The 19,983-nt window shown below is 38.5% G+C and overlaps 2 protein-coding genes across 2 annotated transcripts in view; one reads left to right on the plus strand and one right to left on the minus strand.

Annotated features, from left to right (window-relative positions):
* LOC133327174 (dynein axonemal heavy chain 7) overlaps nucleotides 1-19,983 on the minus strand; it is a 90,398-nt gene that overhangs the window by 14,596 nt on the left and 55,819 nt on the right. The window contains exons 24-25 of the mRNA XM_061535741.1: nucleotides 14,487-15,860; nucleotides 12,300-12,555 (exon numbers count right to left, since the gene is read on the minus strand). Of these exons, the coding sequence (XP_061391725.1) occupies nucleotides 12,300-12,555; nucleotides 14,487-15,860 (1,630 nt within the window). The remainder of the gene's footprint in view (nucleotides 1-12,299; nucleotides 12,556-14,486; nucleotides 15,861-19,983) is intronic.
* Nucleotides 390-10,691, plus strand: LOC133327172 (cilia- and flagella-associated protein 91-like; the record flags this gene model as incomplete). Its single annotated transcript, XM_061535739.1, has 3 exons — nucleotides 390-625; nucleotides 6,419-7,214; nucleotides 8,787-10,691. Coding segments are annotated over 3 exons (2,937 nt in total), but the record flags the coding sequence as incomplete, so codon positions are not given.

Raw genomic sequence — 19,983 nt, forward strand, 5'->3', positions numbered from 1 at the left:
CGCCAAACTTCTAATGTGTGTCCGATTGACATGGAATTTTGCACAACGTACATTATATATTTCGAACCGGTGTCTGATTGAGATTATATTTTGAACAATGCGGCATACTTAGTCGCGTTTGTCAAGTTTGCTATAAATCGATTTCCATTAATTTGATTGAAATTAAATTTAGCATAGGTTGACACGACATGGAATTGTTAGGACACATATGTACAATAAACATGTAATGGTGAAGGGTATCATATAGTCCGCCCAGTCCGACTTTACTACTTTCCTTACTGGTTTAAAGAATATTTTTTTTCATGGCATATCAAAGGCGTGGATTTTTTAAAGAATATTTTTTAAAATCTATATGAATTCCTGTTTAATTTATTATTCTCTTCATATAATATCCAGGTGCAACTCGTGGCCAACAGGAACTTGATAAACTGCTTTCAATATCACCCAGTCAATGTAAAGTCAAAGCACCGGGAATGAATTACTTTCAGCCAAAACCAAAGGTCAATGTTATCAGCCTTTCAATGAAGGAAATGAAGAAAAGTCATCATCAATGCCAGCTGAAGAAATCACAAAGAAATGCGATTCCACCCAGTCGGAAGACACGTGGCACACAGTCATTGTATCGGTAAGTACATTATTCATGGTTTTTTTGGGGGAAAATTAAGTAGAAATTGAGAAAGCAAAAGCTAACCTATAAATGTGATAAGGGGACACATTGGGTAATGTACTTATACCCATACTTAAGTCTGTAGTAGACCTCTAAGAAGTCTGCAGAATAATTATAATATACCATATATACCTATAAAATGTCTCTGGAAATGCTTAAGTTTATAGTAGACTTCTGGGAGGACTTCAATCCGCAAAATACTTATGATAGACTCTATGCTTTTAGAATTTCACTGAGAGTCGTTCCACATCTCTTAGAACCATTAGCAAACTAGGGGTTAAATACGAAGCACTAAATTTTCTCAACAACACAACATAAATATCCTTAAATACAGATAACAATTCAGAAAGGGTAGCGAATGAAAAAATAACGAAACAGAGGTTGGTCGCCAATTTCCTCTCCTCCCTCCTGCCCTGCAAATTTCATCCAGGGTAGTAACAATGATTTATGATAGATAAATCAGCTAATGTTTTTAACAAATATGAACATACTTTTCTTTCTGTACCCGTTTTCGATGTTGTTGCTGTTGTTTTTTTATTTAACTATGGCTGCTGTTGATGACAGATAAGATAATGATGGTGCTGATGATGACTGACTGGTATGCCCCAAGCCATTTTTGTACTTATATTTATTTTTCCATTTTATAAATTTCTTAGAGACTTTGTAATAGAAGTGCAGAGAATGAGTTTAAGTGAAGAGTGGCTATGTTCGAAACAATTTAAAAAAGTGTTGTTTTTTTCTTCGTTTACAAAAGGGATATTAAAGTTTGACATTAAAGGATTTGTGGAAATATTGGCTTTGGGTAGAAAAGTTTTCTTAGAGATTTTTTAAATATTAAAGGCAAAGAGGGATTTTTAGGTCTCATAAACTTCGCTTTTTTATCAGTGAAGTGAGCTTCGGTTTTTTTTTTCTTGAACAACAACCTCAGAAACCAGAGCCTTGGATAAGACTTGAAAAATATTTCTTAAAAACTTGCACGGACAGTCCTATCCTAGTACATGATTTTTTTTTAAATCCACGCCTATTCTAGGTTTTGAAAAATATTTTTTAAAAAATACACGGACAGTCCTATCCTAGTACTTGAAAAATATTTTTTAAAAAATTCACGCCAATTCTAGGTCTTGAAAATATTTTTTATTAGTACTTGAAAAATATTTTTTTTTAAAAAATCCACACCTTTCATAGCTTGTATAGGACCTGAATAATATTTTTTAAAATATCCACGCCTTTCATAGCTTGTATAGGACCTGAATAATATTTTTTAAAAATCCACGCCTTGGATAGAACCTGGATTATATTTTAAGAAAACCACGCCTAGCATACGACCTGAATGATATTTTTAAGCAATTCACGCCTTGGGTAGGATCTGAATAATATATATATATATATAATATTATATAATATTTAAGACCCGAATAATATTTTTTTAAAAATCCACGCATTTTATAGGCCCTAATAAATACCTTTTAAATAATCTACGCCTTTAATAGGTCCTGAAAGATAGTTTTTACAAAAATATACGCCTTAATAGGCCCTGAAACATAGTTTTTAATAAATCCACGCATGAAAAATATTTTTTAAATAATCCAAGCCCAACTAATGACTTGAAGTATCAACAAATGACTTGAATATTTTTTGGTAAAAAATCAATGCATTTGTTGGGTCTTTGAAAAAAATGTTAAAAAACCAACGCCTTTGAGAGGCTCTGAAAATATTTTTATAAAAACTAAGCCTTTGAGAGGCCCTGAAAATATTTTTTAACCAGTGAGTGGAGCAGTATAGTCGGACGGGGCCGACCATATGATACCCAACACAACTTCCAGGAAAATCTAACTTTGTGTGGTTCTATATACTGAGCTTGGACAATATTTCCCGATATTTGCACCCTCTTATCCGACTAGAGGCCGACAATTATTACTATTATTCAGTACATCCCTTCTAACTACTTGTCCAGATTCCCTTCACCGTGGGTTGTGTTGTGATGTTCGGCTTTCAATTGTGACCTACAGATCGACTTAAGAAACAGAAAAAATAAGTTTTCGGTCCACTTCATTCGAAAATCATTATCGGATCATCACAAAAAAATATAGGCGTTGTCCTTGACCATACCAGAATCCTCATGGAAAATTTCAAAGCGACCAGCGCTATATTTTCGCCCTATAGTATGGCAATGGGTTACTAAATAATACTGACAGATCTTTATCAAAACTGGCATGCTTATTCTTTGGCCCGATCCCCTTCTCCATGTAAAAAGCCACGATGTTTATGCCATAATAGCGGCCTCTAGAGCGACCAGAAAATCAGACAAAAATAAATTTTTAGGTATATTTCATCCCCTAAATATTAACCGCTCTTTACCAAAAACAATAGGGGTCTTCATTCGCCTGAGCCAATCCTACATGCAAAATTTCGTTAAGGTTGGTCCATAACTGTGCCCTGTATCGTGTTTACAAATTATAATGGACAGACGGACGGACACACATGTCTAGATCGACTCAGCTCGTCGAGATATGACGATCGGTACACTTAAACTCTTGGGGCACAAAGCTAGAATACCCTGACAACATAGTTGTGTAGGGTATTAAAATCAACTCCTTTGATATGTCCTGAAAATATTTTTTATACCCTTCACCACACTGTGGTACAGGGTATTATGTCTTTGTGCATATGTTTATAACAGGCAAAAGGAAACGAGATAGACACATGGTTCCTTTTGAGAATATGCATAGAATCACTTTCTGAGTCTGTCTGACCATGTTAAATTGTAAACAAAGTACAGGTCGCATTTATAATCCGAATGGTGTACAAAAGTCCCTATATATTTTTGGATTTGCGCGAAATTTGGCGTAGCGTCCTTAATAAAGTCTAGAACGATGTGTGTTAAATTTTGTGAAAATCGGTTCAGATTTAGATATAGCTCCCAAATAGTACATTTATATGCTTCGATTTGCACAAAATTTTGCATAGCGTACTAAATTGAGTCTGGAATGATGAGTGGTGAGTTTCGGGAAAATCGGTTCATATTTCGATATAGCTCCCATATATATTTTTTTCGTCCGATTTTATGTAAATGATACACCAAGGTCCCTATATATCCCTGGATTTGCACGAAATTTGACATAGCGTACTGAATTAAATCTAGAAAGATGTGTGTACCGAATATGATGTATCAATTTTGCTATAAATCGTTTTCCATAAATTTTCCCCACGTTAAATCTGCTCCAATGAAATTAAACATCGCGGCGTACCGAATATGATGTATCAATTTTGCTATAAATCGTTTTCCATAAATTTTCCCCACGTTAAATTTGCTCCAATGAAATTAAAGTTAGGATAGGATGGAGAAAGAGGGAACATACACATGCAATTGTTAGGATACATACAGTGGCTCCATCGCATAATCGGACAAAAGGAGTATTTACTAAAACCAGAAGTTTTTGGAAGCAGGTAATTTGATGATAGATCATCTTTAAATACATTTCTATTGATAGTTATCATTATATTAAGGTTCTGTTTACTGACGAAAGCAAATTTAACTTGCACGGGTCAGATGGAAAGATATATGTGTGGCGTAAGCCAAATGCTGAATTTAATCATAAGAATACAAAAGCCACTGTTAAGCACGGAAGAGGTTCTGTTATGGTTTGGGGCTGCATGTCGAGTGCGGGAGTAGGCAATTTGCATTTTATTCATGGTAAAATGGACAATTTTGTCTACCTCAACGTTTTAAAACAAAATGTAAAGCAAAGTGCAGACAAATTGGGTATCGCGAACAACTTTGCCTTTTATCAAGACAACGATCCCAAGCACACATCAGGTGTTGCAAAGCTTTGGTTGATCCATAACTGCCCAAAACTTATACAAACACCAGCACAGAGCCCAGACCTTAACGTAATTGAGCATCTTTGGGAAGAATTAGCTAGGAAAGTGTATGGAAAAAAATTAACTCCTTAGTACAGCTTAAGGTGGCTTTACTGGAATCGTGGAACTCTAAAGAGCCGGAGGTATGCCAGAATTTGGTCAAATCAATACCGAAGCGTTTACAGGCCGTTCTGGACAAAAAAGGATATGCAACTAAATATTAATTTCTCGATTTTTTCATTTTTTTACATTGATACTTTGCTTTGTCCGATTTTGCGTTGAACACAATAAATTGAGTTAATTTTGTTTTTCTGACGAAATTTACTGTTATCACTAGAAAAGTTGTTGTTTTTTGTATTGTTCAGAAATATAAGTAAGTAATGTGTAAATACAAGCGAAAAAAACTACACATTTAGACATTTTTTCTGAAATGTATAGCATTATTATATCTGACAACCACTTGTCCGATTATTCGATGGAGCCACTGTATGTACATTATACCCAAAGTGGTGAAGGGTATCATATAGTCGGCCCAGTCCGACTTTAGTACTTTCCTTACTGGTTTAAATTTGAAAAAAAAAATTAAAAAAAAAATCCACGCCTTTTGTTGGAGCTTTAAAAATGTTTTTTTTTAATCAACGCTTTTGAAAGGCTTTCAAAAATAGACATTAAAAATATTATTAAACAAAGTCTTCGATATGCCCCGACAAATATTTTTTAAACTCCATGCCTTTCTTGGAGCTTGGAAATATTCTACAAAAAAATCCTTGAATTGAAATTGGAAAATCCACGCCTTTCATAATCCTTGATTAATTTTCATCTGTTTAACAAATTCTGCAATTAAATTTCCCCAAAAATATTCCGTTCACATCCTTCAAATTTTCCCATCCCCATTAAGGGGTTATCCTGCCAACCCCTTCGTTGCACAAAGTTTTGAAGACAAGTTGCAAACAAACTTATTAGATAAACATTAACAAAACTCTTCTTTAATATGAATGCCTATTACCCTGTCTCTATTTAATATCCCACAACCCTCCGCTACCTCACCCACCCCTTCAACACTTCTGCCCTGCTTAATGGCATTCTTTGGTATTTGAAAGCATTCATCCGTTGAGAATTCTTTAATTGAATTCAAAAGTTACCCCCGAAAAAAATTTTTCGAAACGACGAACTACACACACACAGATGTATAACTTGTGATGATTTACAACAGTGAACAGGGAAAACCGCCACCACCATCAACCTTCAGCATCGTTGCTAGTCGCATCACTTCGCCCGACATTATCTGCAATCTCTTTGTGATGCGAATGGCCATTAAACTAAAAGATAATGTTTAATGAAGCTCCATAATTACCCAGATACAACAAAGAGGACGACAACAGCAACAACAACATTTCACACACATACATTGTGATACTCATACGCATACATAAGCATGCTTTACAATTTAAAATGACTGCTACACACCCATCGATCCCCAACTAAGTGGAGATAGAACCATGATGGTGCTCCCTGTAGTTGACTTTGACTGCCGAAGTTCAGCAGCAACAGTCAGGACAGCATCAGAAACCCATTCATCCGTCCATCCTATCGTTCACTACTGCAACCACAACAACCAAAACGTCAGCAAACAAAGCGTAAAACTCAGTCAAGTGGAAGTTATGCTGCAAAAATATGAGAACTGATTGTAAATCATAAAAACTAAACAAAGACCCATTAAAAGTCCTTAAATTCCCCAAAAGAGGGGAAGAGCAACACGAGATAGTGAAATGGCAAAATGACGACGTGGGGGGAGGCAAGGGCAGCCAATACTAAAGTCATAAATTTTAATTACCTTTAAACCCTAAAAACCAAATAACAAAGAAATTTCCCCCCTCTTCTCTCCTGCAGCGAATCATCTGCCCAAACGCTACCCTATCTGCCGGCCGTCTCCAATGACCCTGACGAATTGGAAAGCCTGGAATTATTTAAATTACCCACAATTCTCCCGGGCACAGGACCACCTGGTCTCTATGAAGTTGAAGTGCTGGAAAGGGCTCGTAAACGTTGGGCCTTTGCCAAAGCCTTGAAGGAGAATTTTCGCAAACAATTAGCGCTGGCGAGGAAGGAACACGTGAAACTACCTCGACATGACCATATCCTGGAAGCATTTGAATGGGAACATTGGTTGGAGCGGGAAGAAAATATACAAGAATGTCAAATGTTACGATTGGAACTGCTCATACGAATGTTTGATCAACGTGAACGGCAAATGCGTTCTGCTTCCCAGTTGAGGATACAACAAAGTTACGCTCGAATTGAAGCTCGCCGCAGGGAGGCTTTGCGCAAAAATGAAACGGAATTTAATCGAGCAATGCGTCGTCTGGAAATACAACACAAAAAACAACCACGTCATTGGCGTAAGGAACATATCAGCCAAGGATTTGGTGATCCCACTTCGGAATTTTATGCCCCCAAAATGCGTCATGGCATTGATCCGGGTAGACGACATTTTGTTGGCTCTCGCAAAGGATTTGATATGCGTATGGATGATTTGGAAAGGAAAACTGTTAAAATGGATCCGAGGAACTTGAAATGTCCATTTGCTAAATTGCGTTCTTGGGCCAAACCCAAAGAGCTAGTTCAGGAGGTTGAACAAAACTTCTGTTCGGAAAGCAATCTAAGGAAACTCTATGAAAGTTTGAGGGTGAGTAAAACTGTTGAAAAAAATCCACGCCTTGCATTGGTCCCTAAAAATGAATCTTTAAAAATCCAAGCCTTGTATTAGCCCCGGAAAAATATTCTTGAAAAAAATTCTCGATTGTATAAGTCCTTGAAAAAATCTTCTTTAAAAAATCCTTGATTGTAAAAGTCCTTGAAAAAAATCTTCTTTAAAAAATCCTCGATTGTAAAAGTCCTTGAAAACATCTTCTTTAAAAAATCCTCGATTGTAAAAGTCCTTGAAAAAATCTTCGATTGTAAAAGTCCTTGAAAAAAATCTTCTTTAAAAAATCCTCGATTGTAAAAGTCTTTGAACAAACCGTATTTAAGAAATCCACGAATGTAAAAGTCCTTGAAAAAATCGTCTTTAAAAAATCCTCGATTGTAAAAGTCCTTGAAAAAATCTTCTTTAACAAATCCACGCCTCAGATAGTCCTTGAAAATATACCCTTTAAAAATTCATGTCTCAGATAGTCCTTGAAAATATACCCTTTAAAAATTCATGCCTCAGATAGTCCTTGAAAATATATCCTTTAAAAATCCACGTCTCAGATAGTCCTTGAAAATATACCTTTTAAAAATTCATGCCTCAGATAGTCCTTGAAAATATATCCTTTAAAAATCCACGTCTCTGATAGTCCTTGAAAATATATCCTTTAGTCCTTGAAAATATATCCTTTAGTCCTTGAAAATATATCCTTTAGTCCTTGAAAATGTATCCTTTAGTCCTTGAAAATATATCCTTTAAAAATCCACGTCTCTGATATTCCTTGAAAATACATCCTATAAAAATCCTCGCCTCTTTAAAAAATCCACGCCTCAGATGGGCCCTAAATAAATATATGCTTTAAAAAATCCACGCCTCAGATAGTCCTTGTAAACATATCCTTTAAAAAATCCACGCCTCAGATAGTCCTTGTAAATATATCCTTTAAAAAATCCACGCTCAGATAGTCCTTGTAAATATATCCTTCAAAAAATCCACGCCTCAGATAGTACTTGTAAATATATCCTTTAAAAAATCCACGCCTCAGATAGTCCTTGTAAATATATCCTTCAAAAAATCCACGAAAATATATCCCTTAAAAATCCACGTCTCAGATAGTCCTGGAAAATATATCCTTTAAAAATCCACGACACTGATAGACCTTGAAAATGTACCCTTTAAAAATCCATGCCTCAGATAGTCCTTGTAAATATATCCTTTAAAAAATCCACGCTCAGATAGTCCTTGTAAATATATCCTTCAAAAAATCCACGCCTCTGATAGTCCTTTCCAAAAATATTCTTTAAAAAATCCACGCTTCTGATAGTCCTCTTCAAAAATGTTCTTTAAAAATCCACGCCTGTGAAAGTCCTTGAACAAATGCTCTTTAAAAATCCAAGCCTGTGAGAGTCCTTGAAAAAATTTTCTTTAAAAATCCACGCCTGTGAAAGTCCTTGAAAAAAAGCTCTTTAAAAATCCACGCCTTTTATAGTCCTGGAATAAATATTCTTTTAAAAAATCGACTTTTATTTCAGTCCTCTGATAAATATTCCGATTTTTACTTTCTTTTAGGTTCTTCGTGAAACTGGTAACAAGAAGAAGACCACTCCCCTTTGCCTCAGGGCCAAAGAAAAATCTATTATCCCAACATCTCCAGAAGTTCCTTCACCTCGCAGCACAAGAGTCACCATTACAAATGAAGTAGCTGCCTATGAATACCCAATGGAAGAAAGTTCTACCGAAGACTCTGAAATTCGCCGATTACGTGAAGAACAAGAATATCAAGATTATTTACATGAGGTACGTCAGGAAAAACAAAACGAACGCCAATTACGCGAACACCTTAAGCGGGAAATGGGACAGGAGGAATTCGAAGTGTTAATCCAGGCCTATGAAGGCAATACCATCGGATGGTTAATGCGTTTTCTTTCCGAGGAAATGATTCGCCTCAAAGAGCAAAGAAAATTGCATTTCTATAGCATGTTGGCCCAGCGAGAACGTTGGCATCGGGAAGCTGCCGAGGCTGGTCTGCGTCAAAAGGAGAATGTCCTGCGTGAAACTTATGAGCAGCTCTATCAGGAATGCAATCAAACAAATATTGAAATGGCTGAGAATTTTGTCAAATCGATATTAAGGGAAGATATAAAAGATTTTGCGGAACAGCAAGTGGAAAATCACGTGGTGGCCCTGGCCAGGGAGTTGGATAAGGAGCTCTCGGCGTGGTTAAATTCCTTTCAGGATGTACAAGCACCAATGAATTATCATCAACTTAGACATGCCTTAAAGGATGCTGTCATACCGGATGTGGAGAAGTTTTTGTATCGCATGGAGAGGGATAATTCGGTTCGTTATATTATCAATGAGGTCCTCTTGCCAAGGGTCTATAAAGAATTGGAACCCTATGACATTTCCTTCGCGGTGACAACAAATTTCGTTGATCGGTTGATTGACAACGATTTGCTGCTAAGTTCTTCAGATTGTTGTTCGGAATGTGATTGTTCGGCCTTTTGTTCGTGTACTGAGGCCCAAAAAGAAGCCAGGACTATTCTAAGAAAACTTCTACGCCATTCCGTCCCTGGCAGACGTTGGCGTACTTCAACCGAACGTATGGTCGATGAAAATGTCAAAGACCTTTTGGATGAAGTTTTCGAAAGAGTTGTACCCAGGGGATCCATAATCGAATCGGACAGAGAGGGATGGATGGAAACAGATCAGAAATTTTCCTACCTCGATTTAGGTGGTGCCCAGATGAGAGAAATATATTATTCCGATGCATCAGGTGATGGTGAAAGCCGTAACAGTACTCAAGATTATTGTAAAATACGATGTCTAGGAGAATTGCCACCGATTAATGTTGAAGATATTACCAGGACCCTAGCGAAGGAAGAGCAACTTCTGCTGGCCGATACCGATAAAATATCAGCTGATCAATTTGTAATGGCCATAGGCCAGTATGAAAGACCACAGCCGCAACATAAACCACCAATTGTCCACCCCATACCAAGTACCCATGATATATCCAGTGTTTGGGATTTTGATAAGACACCGACCTATTGTAGGACCTCATCGGACGACGGTTTGGTGAAGGAAGAGGAAATTTTCGAAGAAGGTCCCCATGCGGAGGGTATGGAAGAACATTCAATAGAAATTTTCTCTTCCCATCAAAGCGAGGGAGAACAAATAGCAGACGAAGAAGGAAATGCTGAAGAAGAACCCTCAACTCCAAGAGAAGTGGGTCATACAAACATCGATTCTGAGGTGCATTTTGATGACCAACCCAAAGTGGAGGAAATAATTGAACCGGCGGAAGCTACCAATGATGAGGAAGATAATAGTGATGACGATGTGGGAGGTGTTATACCCGTAGCATTTTCCTATGATCCCACGGTTAAATTTACCGTCCCGGTACCATCGAACTTTGAAATGGCCATGGAACGTCAAGGGGAGGAAAAAGAAGAGAGTGAGGAGGAGAATTAAACATGAACACTATTTTCACTGATTTGAATATATTTTGTTGTTGTTTTAAATAAATTCAGTACACCTTTTACTGAAGTACCCTATAAAAGAATATTTTTTCAGGGACTAGAATAGGCGTGGATATTTTAAGGAATATTTTTTCAGGGACTAGAAGATTCGTGGATTATTTAAGGAATATTATTTCAGGGACTAGAAAAGGCGTGGATTTTTAAGGAATATTTTTTCAGGGACTAGGAGAGGCGTGGATTTTTTAAGGAATATTTTTTCAGGGACTAGGAGAGGCGTGGATTTTTTAAGGAATATTTTTTCAGGGACTGGGAGAGGCGTGGATTTTTAAGGAATATTTTTTCAGGGACTAGGAGAGGCGTGGATTTTTTAAGGCATATTTTTTCAGGGACTAGGAGAGGCGTGGATTTTTTAAGGCATATTTTTTCAGGGACTAGGAGAGGCGTGGATTTTTTAAGGCATATTTTTTCAGATAATAGGGATTTTTTATTCAATTTGCTCCTAAAAATTGTCTGAGTAGTGTTGGCGGGTTATTTGATACCATTTGTATTTTGATTTTTGCAAAATAAGGCATATTTTTGTTTTTATAAAAAAACAACTATTTATTAGTGGGAATGATTGTCAGCCGAGGGGTAGGAGAGGTTTCGTGGATCCTCATCAGTTCCCTTAGTTTTTTTTGGGATATTCTCCCCAGAAGCTATTAATATTTTTTCAAACCCAAATGTCTCTTGTGAGAGTTCTTACGTTACCAGCGTACGGAGAATTTTTGGCGCCTGACTTCGTGGTCAACAAGGCATATTTTTCCCACTGCTATGTGTCGTCACTTTGTGACGAATGCACATAACGTTGTTGATTTTGCTAGTTAAAGCAATAAACCAAACAGTATGACCGTTTTTTCAGTAGCTGGGACTAGGATTGTCACAAGAGACATTTGGGTATGAAAGGTTTTTTTCTAATGAAGATATAAATATCATCTGAGGACAATATCCCAACAAAAAACTATAGTCTTCCCTGCCTTATCCCTCGGCGGACAATGCCATACATTCCCCACTAATAAATAGTTGTTTTCTTATAAAAACAACAAACTGGGATTAAGCCTGACTATTTTGCAAAAACAAAATACAAATGGTATCCCAAATAACCCGCCAACACTACTGAAGTTGAGACGAGGCACGGTCATACTGTTTGGTTTTTGCTTTAACTAGCAATACCATACGTTTTTTTCACAAAGTGACGACACATAGCAGTGGAAAATGTATTGTAGTTGTTTGTAATTGCCTTGTTGACCACGAAGTCAGGCGCCAACGAAACGAAGTTCTCATTGGGGTCGTATCGCTGGTAACGTAAGAACTTCGAATTGTCACAAGAGACATTTGGGTTTGAAAGGTTTTTTGTAAGGAATATTAATAGCTTCAGAGAATATCCCAACAAAAAACTAAGGGACTTTTGGCGAGATCCGAAACTAAGTCTTCCCTGCCTTACCCCTCGGCTGACAATGCCATACATTCCCACTAATAAATAGTTGTTTTTTTTTTATAAAAACAACAAACTGGGATTAAGCCTGACTATTTTGCAAAAACAAAATAAAATTACTTGACTTACCCTTTATGGCCTTCCTCAGCGTGATGAGACTCGAACGTATTGTCTGCAGCAAAACATTAAAGCGTACCATTTCCTGCACCAATACCGTATTCATACTTTGGTGATAACTTGTCGGATAACGGGCCAATGCCGCATCACGATCAAAATCCTTAGGCAGGCGATCCAAAATATCTGTGGCCACATTAATGACAACTTCTTCAGGTGTTAAACGTTCGCTGGCCCCCTCACCACCATCATCTGCGGCTTCCGATGTATCCTTATGTAAATAGTAGAGAGATATAAATTCAGGTGACGTCGGGCAATCGGGTAGACGTAGATTTTCGGGAAAACGTTTCGATAGTGTCTCAATGTAATGCGGCTGAGATTTTTGTAGTAACTGTAGGGTGTGTGATCGGATGACGTGGCATGTTTAGAATGTAAAGAAGGCATTGGGGGTTAGATTTTTTCTTCAAGTTGGAAGAGTGCGGAAGTGAAAGCTTACCCTTTTTTCATGTAGATCCTAGTGGGAATTGTGTTGGAGGAAAATGTTGTTATTGATGTGGGTGAACTGTTATATTGACCTAGAAAAACTTACCACACGATCCTGTTATGCATGTCAGAATATAAAAATTGTTGTTGTTGTGAATTGAAAAGTGTGTATAGGTTAATGTTGTATTGTTCAGAAAAAATCAATGTAGAGTCAAGACCGCAAACGACCAGAAGAAATGGAAATAGAAAACGGAAGAGAGTTGTTACAGAAGAGCTGAAGAGAGTGCCTATAGACGAGCTGAAGGGAGTGCCTATATACGAGCTGAAGGGAGTCTCTATAGACGAGCTGAAAGGGAGTCTCTATAGACGAGCTGAAAGGGAGTCTCTATAGACGAGCTGAAGGGAGTCTCTATAGACGAGCTGAAAGGAGTCTGATTGAAGTTTCTATAGACAAGCTGAAGGGAGTCTCTATAGACGACCTAATGGGAGACTCTATAGACGACATGAAGGGAGCCTCTATAGACGAGCTGAAGGGAGTCTCTATAGACGAGCTGAAGGGAATCTCTAAAGACGAGCTAAAGGGAGTCTCTATAGACGAGCTAAAGGGAGTCTCTATAGACGAGCTAAAGGGAGTCTCTATAGACGAGCTGAAGGGAGTCTCTATAGACGATCTGAAGGGAGTCTCTATAGACGAGCTGAAGGGAGTCTCTGTAGACGAGCTGAAGGGAGTCTCTGTAGACGAGCTGATGGGAGTCTCTGTAGACAAACTGAAGGGAGTCTCTGTAGACGAGCTAAAGGGAGTCTCTATAGACGAGCTGAAGGGAGTCTCTGTAGACGAGCTAAAGGGAGTCTCTATAGACGAGCTGAAGGGAGTCTCTATAGACGAGCTGAAGGGAGTCTCTATAGACGAGCTGAAGGGAGTCTCTATAGACGAGCTGAAGGGAGTCTCTATAGACGAGCTGAAGGGAGTCTCTATAGACGAGCTGAAGGGAGTCTCTATAGACGAGCTGAAGGGAGTCTCTATAGACGAGCTGAAGGGAGTCTCTATAGACGAGCTGAAGGGAGTCTCTATAGACGAGCTGAAGGGAGTCTCTATAGACGGGCTGAAGGGAGTCTCTGTAGACGAGCTGAAGGGAGTCTCTGTAGACGAGCTGAAGGGAGTCTCTATAGACGAGCTAAAGGGAGTCTCTATAGACGAGCTGAAGGGAGTCTCTATAGACGAGCTGATGGGAGTCTCTATAGACGAGCCTGAAGGGAGTCTCTATAGACGAGCCTGAAGGGAGTCTCTATAGACGAGCTGAAGGGAGTCTCTATAGACGAGCTGAAGGGAGTCTCTATAGACGAGCTGAAGGGAGTCTCTATAGACGAGCTGAAGGGAGTCTCTGTAGACGAGCTGAAGGGAGTCTCTATAGACGAGCTGAAGGGAGTCTCTATAGACGAGCTGAAGGGAGTCTCTGTAGACGAGCTGAAGGGAGTCTCTGTAGACGAGCTAAAGGGAGTCTCTATAGACGAGCTGAAGGGAGTCTCTATAGACGAGCTGAAGGGAGTCTCTATAGACGAACTGAAGGGAGTCTCTGTTGACTGAAGTGAGTTGACGATTTACAGACGATCTGAGGGCCTCTATAGATTATTTGAATTGAGTCAATATAGTCGATCGTTATTCTAAATTTTCTGGTCTATATGGTCTTATATGTTAAAAGTTATTGTTCTCCCACTCACCTGTGTCAGCAGCGTATGACTCAGCAGCATATCTGTTTCCTGTTGATCCTTCATAATATCCGCATTAGCATGAAACCCGAATATGGCTGGCACAGTTTGTTGTGGCAACTCCTTCGTATAATTCAAATAGTTCTCCACCTCTTTATACACCGGAATGTAATAAATCTGTTTATCATCGAAAAAAAACGGAGTTTCAATATCCAAAACTTCAGGGCAATAATAACGATTAAGTAAGGTTTTCAATGTTCGACGATCCCAATCATCTGTGACACGGCCACCATAATTACATTCTCCGGTCAGATAACGCAGGGCATCATAATTCACACCTTCATACTGATCGAGGAACATTTTCAATTGCATCAGACTTATTCTCAAATCTGTTTCGTTAAATTCATAGGGAATATTCCAACCAATCGGTCCGAAGTACCTTCTCTCTTGTATGACGGCATGGAAGAAGCACAGCGAGTAGATCAGCTGTTTAAAGGTTTGACTTTGTTTACACGATTCATACCATTCGGGATCGGAAATGGGATCCGATAACATAGATCTGATAATATTCGATCTCAGGCCTTTGGGTGGTTCATTGGTCATTTTTATGCCATTTTGTAGAACAACAACTGGAAAATGATCCGCAGGGTAGGATGTCAACCATAAACGGAAATCGGGATGTGTTGAATCCGGCACCATTCCTTCACAGATTTTCTCCAAGGTGGGCATAAAACTCTTTGCCAAATGACAATTTTGTAGAACCACCCAATTGCCCTGCTTAATGCCCTCCTCTATCATTTTCACAGCAATGGGTCCCTGACCTTGACCCAGCGACAAAGAGAACAAACGATTTGAACCAAATCCCTGCTCATCGGCGAATTTCAAAAGGGTCGCTGTAGGATCCGAGCCAGGTGTTAAAATAAATATCAACGGTATACAACAGTGGGAGTCTCCAAACGAAGCGGCCAAATCAAATTGTGGTGGATCGACAAATTTCTCTCCCATTTCGAGAGCGACAAACCGCAATATTGCCGGGACCAATTTATCTGGACGAAATACCCTCAGCAATAACAATTTTTCTAGCATTGTCATTTTATCCCACGGCTTGGGTAGTGCTTCGAAATTGTGCGGTATTTCCGATTCGAAAAATGTTTTCCACTCATCCAAATGTTCGGTGAAATTTTCTCGCAGTCCCTTAAAGTGTTGCAATTCGGCTAGACGACATAATTCATTCCAACTTTGTACTCCCAACCATTTGGTCGGATTTTTATGAGGGTTATCTAGGCCAATACCTCCGGTGAGCAAAAACATCCATTCGCTATTATCAATTCGACCCTCCGCCTTCATTAGATTGATGTTGAGAATCAAGGAGAATAATAGCTTGTCCTGTAAGGAGAGGAGAGAATGAAGGAATTAATAGACGGTTAATTAGATCAGGTATTATTTATAGATGAGCTGCAGGTCGGAAGAGACTATGTCAGTGAGGAGTTGGAAGCCACAATCTGATACTGATAGCCTCTATAGGCAAGCTGATGCAGGAGCAAGGAGTCGCTATAGAAGAGCTAAATGACGTCCTATAGGCGACCTGAAGAGAGTCGTTATGTCGAGATAAATGGAGTCGCTATATATGATCTAGACGACCTGAAATTAGTCGCTAAATACGAACTGAAGAACCCTCTATATCCGACCTAAAATAACTCGCTAAGGACGACCTGAAAGGAGTCTCTATGGACGAACTGCAGTGGATCGCTATGGGCGGCATGAAAGGAGACTCTATATTGACGTCTTGAACGGATTCGCTATAGAAGATCTGAAGGCTTCCTTATAGACGATATAAAATGACTCCCTATGGACGACCTGAAAAGAGAGTCAGGTTCATTAGAAATTTTTTCAAATCGTCTATACCGACTTCCTGTAGGTCGTCCATAACACCTGCAGGGGTCGCTATAGAAGATCTGAAGAAGTATCTATAGACGACCTGAAATGAGTTGCTATAGACGACCTGAAGGAAGTTGTATATACGAGTTGAAGCAATTCCCTATAGAAGACCACAAAGGATTCGCTATAAAAGATCTGAAAGGAGTCCCTATGGACGATCAAAAAGGGGTAGCTAAGGATGACCTGAAATGAGTAGCTTTGGACCATCTGAAATGAGTTGCTATGGAGGGCCTGAAATGAGTCGCTATGGACGACCTAAAAGAGGTCCTTATAGATCTGAAGGGGTGTCTATAGACGACCTGAAATAAGTCGCTGTGAACGACCTTAAGGAGGTCGCTATAGACGACCTGAATAGGTCAGTATAGACGACCTGAAATGATTCCCTATGGACGGCCTGAATGGAGTCGCGACCTTAAAGAGGTCCTTATAGAAGATCTGAAGGGTTGTCTATTGACGACCTGAAATAAGTCGCTGTGGACGACCTTAAGGGGGTCGCACTATACGAACTGAAGGGGTCTCTATAGACGAACTGAAGGGGTCTCTATAGGCGAACTGAAGGGGTTTCTGTAGACGACCTGAAGGGAGTCGATATAGAAGTGCTAAAGGGAGTCGCTATATATCAGCTAAAGGGTTGTTAGACAAGCTGATTCACTGTAAATCTGAAGGAAGTTCCTATAGACGAGCTTAACGTAGTCGCTACAGACGAGTTGAGGGCCATGGAACCTCTAAAGAATATCTGAAAGCCAGGGAGTCTCTACAGACGAAATGAAGATCAGTAAGTATCTATAGAAGAACTCAAGGCCAAAGTAGAGTAATTATAGAAGAACTGAAGACCTGGGAATCTCATGAAGTCTTTAAAAACGAGTTGAAGGCCAGGAAGTCTTTATGGACTAGTTGAAAGGCAGAAAGTCTCTGTAACCGAGCTTAGAAGAACTGGAGGCGTGGAAGTCTCTACAAAATAGCAGAACAACTTTAAGTAGACGAGCCGAATGTCTGGAAGTATCTATAGAAGATCTGAAGGTCATAAAGTCTTCATAGGCAAACTAACGGCCAAAGAGTCTTTCTAGATGATCTGGAGATCAGAGTGGGTCTATAGAGGAGCTAAAGGCCATGAAGTTCCTACAGACGAGCTAAAGATCAGAGAGTATTTATAGAAAAATTGAATTGAATGATGTCCTAAAGATAAGGGATTATCTGAAGAAAAATTTAAGGCTAGAGTGACTCAGTAGATGAGCTGAAAGCCTGGCAGTCTGAATGACCGGGTGTCTCTATAGAAGAGCTGAAGTCCAGGAAGTAATTATAGACAATCTAATGGCCAAGAATCCTATAGATAGAATAGGAAAAATATAGACGATGTGCAGGCAGCCATGGAAGTCTGTATAGACGAGCTGAAGGCCTGGGAGTCTTTATAGAGTAGCTGAAGGCCAGGGAGTCTCTATAGACGAGCTGAAGGCCATTTAGTCTGAATTCAAGAACTGAAGGCCTAGGAGTCTCTATAAAGTAGCTGAAGGACAGGAAGTATTTATAGACGAGCCAAAATCCTGGGAGTATAAAAGACGAGCTGAGAACCAGAAAGTCTGTATAGACGAGCTGAAGGCCAGAAAGTTTCTATAGAAGAGGTGTAGGTAGTCTTTATGGACAAGCGGAAACTCTGAGAGTCTTTATAGAAGAGCTGAAGGCCAGAACATCTTTATAAAATTCAGTTCTCCAAGGAGTCTTTCTTGACGAGATCAATGAATATTTCCAGAATAGATGGAGACTAGGGAGTCTCTACAGACTAGGGAGGGGTCTATAGAGGACCAGAAGGAAGGACATTTCTATATGCAAACTAAAAGTAGATCCGAAATCTTTATTTACTATCCGAATGTCTAAAATTTTCCATTCTTGTGAGCACCTAATGTCTTGAGAATTCATTTTGCATTCCTTTCCATCTTCCCCCACCTTTATGTTAGCCCAAGAATTACTCATACCCTCGCTCAAAAGTCTCCACATACACACAAGAAAAAACCGCCACTTTATTATATGAATTTTAATATCAAATAAGAATTGAAAGTAACAACAAAATAAAAATTTTCAAGAAAATTGGATGAAGTTTATTACCCAACACCATTTTCGTAACGAAGAGTCCTTTTCGCAATGAAGAAGAACATTATGTTGCGAAAAAAGGAGAAAATAAATTCTTTGTAAGCTTCACATCACTTTGATATGCCCGTTAGGCAAATATTCATCTCAACACACACCCCCTCCCAACTCCTCTCATGTGTCAGAATGCGTACAACAATATTGTCAAAGAATTTTTTTTTAAATTTAATGAGGGTTGGTGTTCAATGCGATTATATTTGGAAGATTTATTTGCATGGTATGTGTACATATGATAGACTGACAGGACATAAAGAAAAATGAGAAGAAGCAGAAGGAGAACAGGAATATGTAAATTTTAATATTTATGAAATTTATTATTAAATTCCGTTCTTCAGTATGAGAATTTTTATGTTGTTGTTACTTTATGAAATATATTTGGAAATTTTTTGCGAAGTTTTTTTTTTTAAGATGGTTTTAAAAGGAGGATAATACCGAAGGGTACTGAAACTGGGCATTAAGAAAAATAATTTCATTGGACTTTTTCCACTTAATTGGTGGTTGAGGTATATCTGAGCCGTGCATTTTTTGAAGTCTAGCTGAGGCGTCGATTTTTTAAGAATATTTTTGAGGAGCTCTGGCTGAGGCGTGGATTTTTTAAAGAATATTTTTGATGACTAGTTCAAGGACTATTTGAGCTAAATATGCATTAATTTAAAATGTGACTGAACAAAAGAACACCCCGACCAATCTCCACAATTTCGAAATGAATTGTCATTGTTGCCTATAAAAATTGCCGAATAAGCATTTCAAGGCTACAATTTTATTACTGTAAGAAGATAAATGATTTTTCATTTCCAAGAAAATGAAAAACGATATTACAATTCAAATGATACAAATTCGTATGTTATGTGCCCCAACACGGACAGATAATGACCTACATTGGCGTAGGCAGAAAGAGGGTAACTTCGTAACATTTCAGATTTGTTTGAATACCACTCTTGATAAACGGAATGTATAACACCGCCCTGAAAAAAGTTACCACTACGTTCATCCTGCCTTATCGAGTCAATCATAATAAAAGAAAATAAATTTCCAATTGGAAGAAGAATGCCTGAATATTATCGAGAAAACATTTCATCTTTCTGACACCCCCCAAATGCAATAAAGAAGTGAAAACGAATGAAGAGAGGCCGAACAAATACCGCAGATAGTCATGGCAATAATAATGATGAAAATAAATTTCGTCTTGCAGGTAATCTCATACGCTCCATGTTTTTGTTTTATTTTTCCATCTTCGCCAAAGAAAACTTTAGCAATTTGTTTTACATGGATGAGGTGATGTGTTTTTCTTTTGCATTTCATTAAAATGATGCGTATCCGTGAAGGCTGCATCATAAATTCCTGTAGATTTATGAGTCTGTATATATAAAAATTGCAAATTTAAGCATAATTTGTTGTTGTTCATCTTATTTAATGCAGGTTTCCCGCG

The sequence above is a fragment of the Musca vetustissima genome, unplaced genomic scaffold (genome assembly GCF_032173495.1).
Source record: "Musca vetustissima isolate MV318-11 ecotype Yass unplaced genomic scaffold, APGP_CSIRO_Mvet_v1 utg64588, whole genome shotgun sequence".
NCBI lineage: Eukaryota > Metazoa > Arthropoda > Insecta > Diptera > Muscidae > Musca > Musca vetustissima.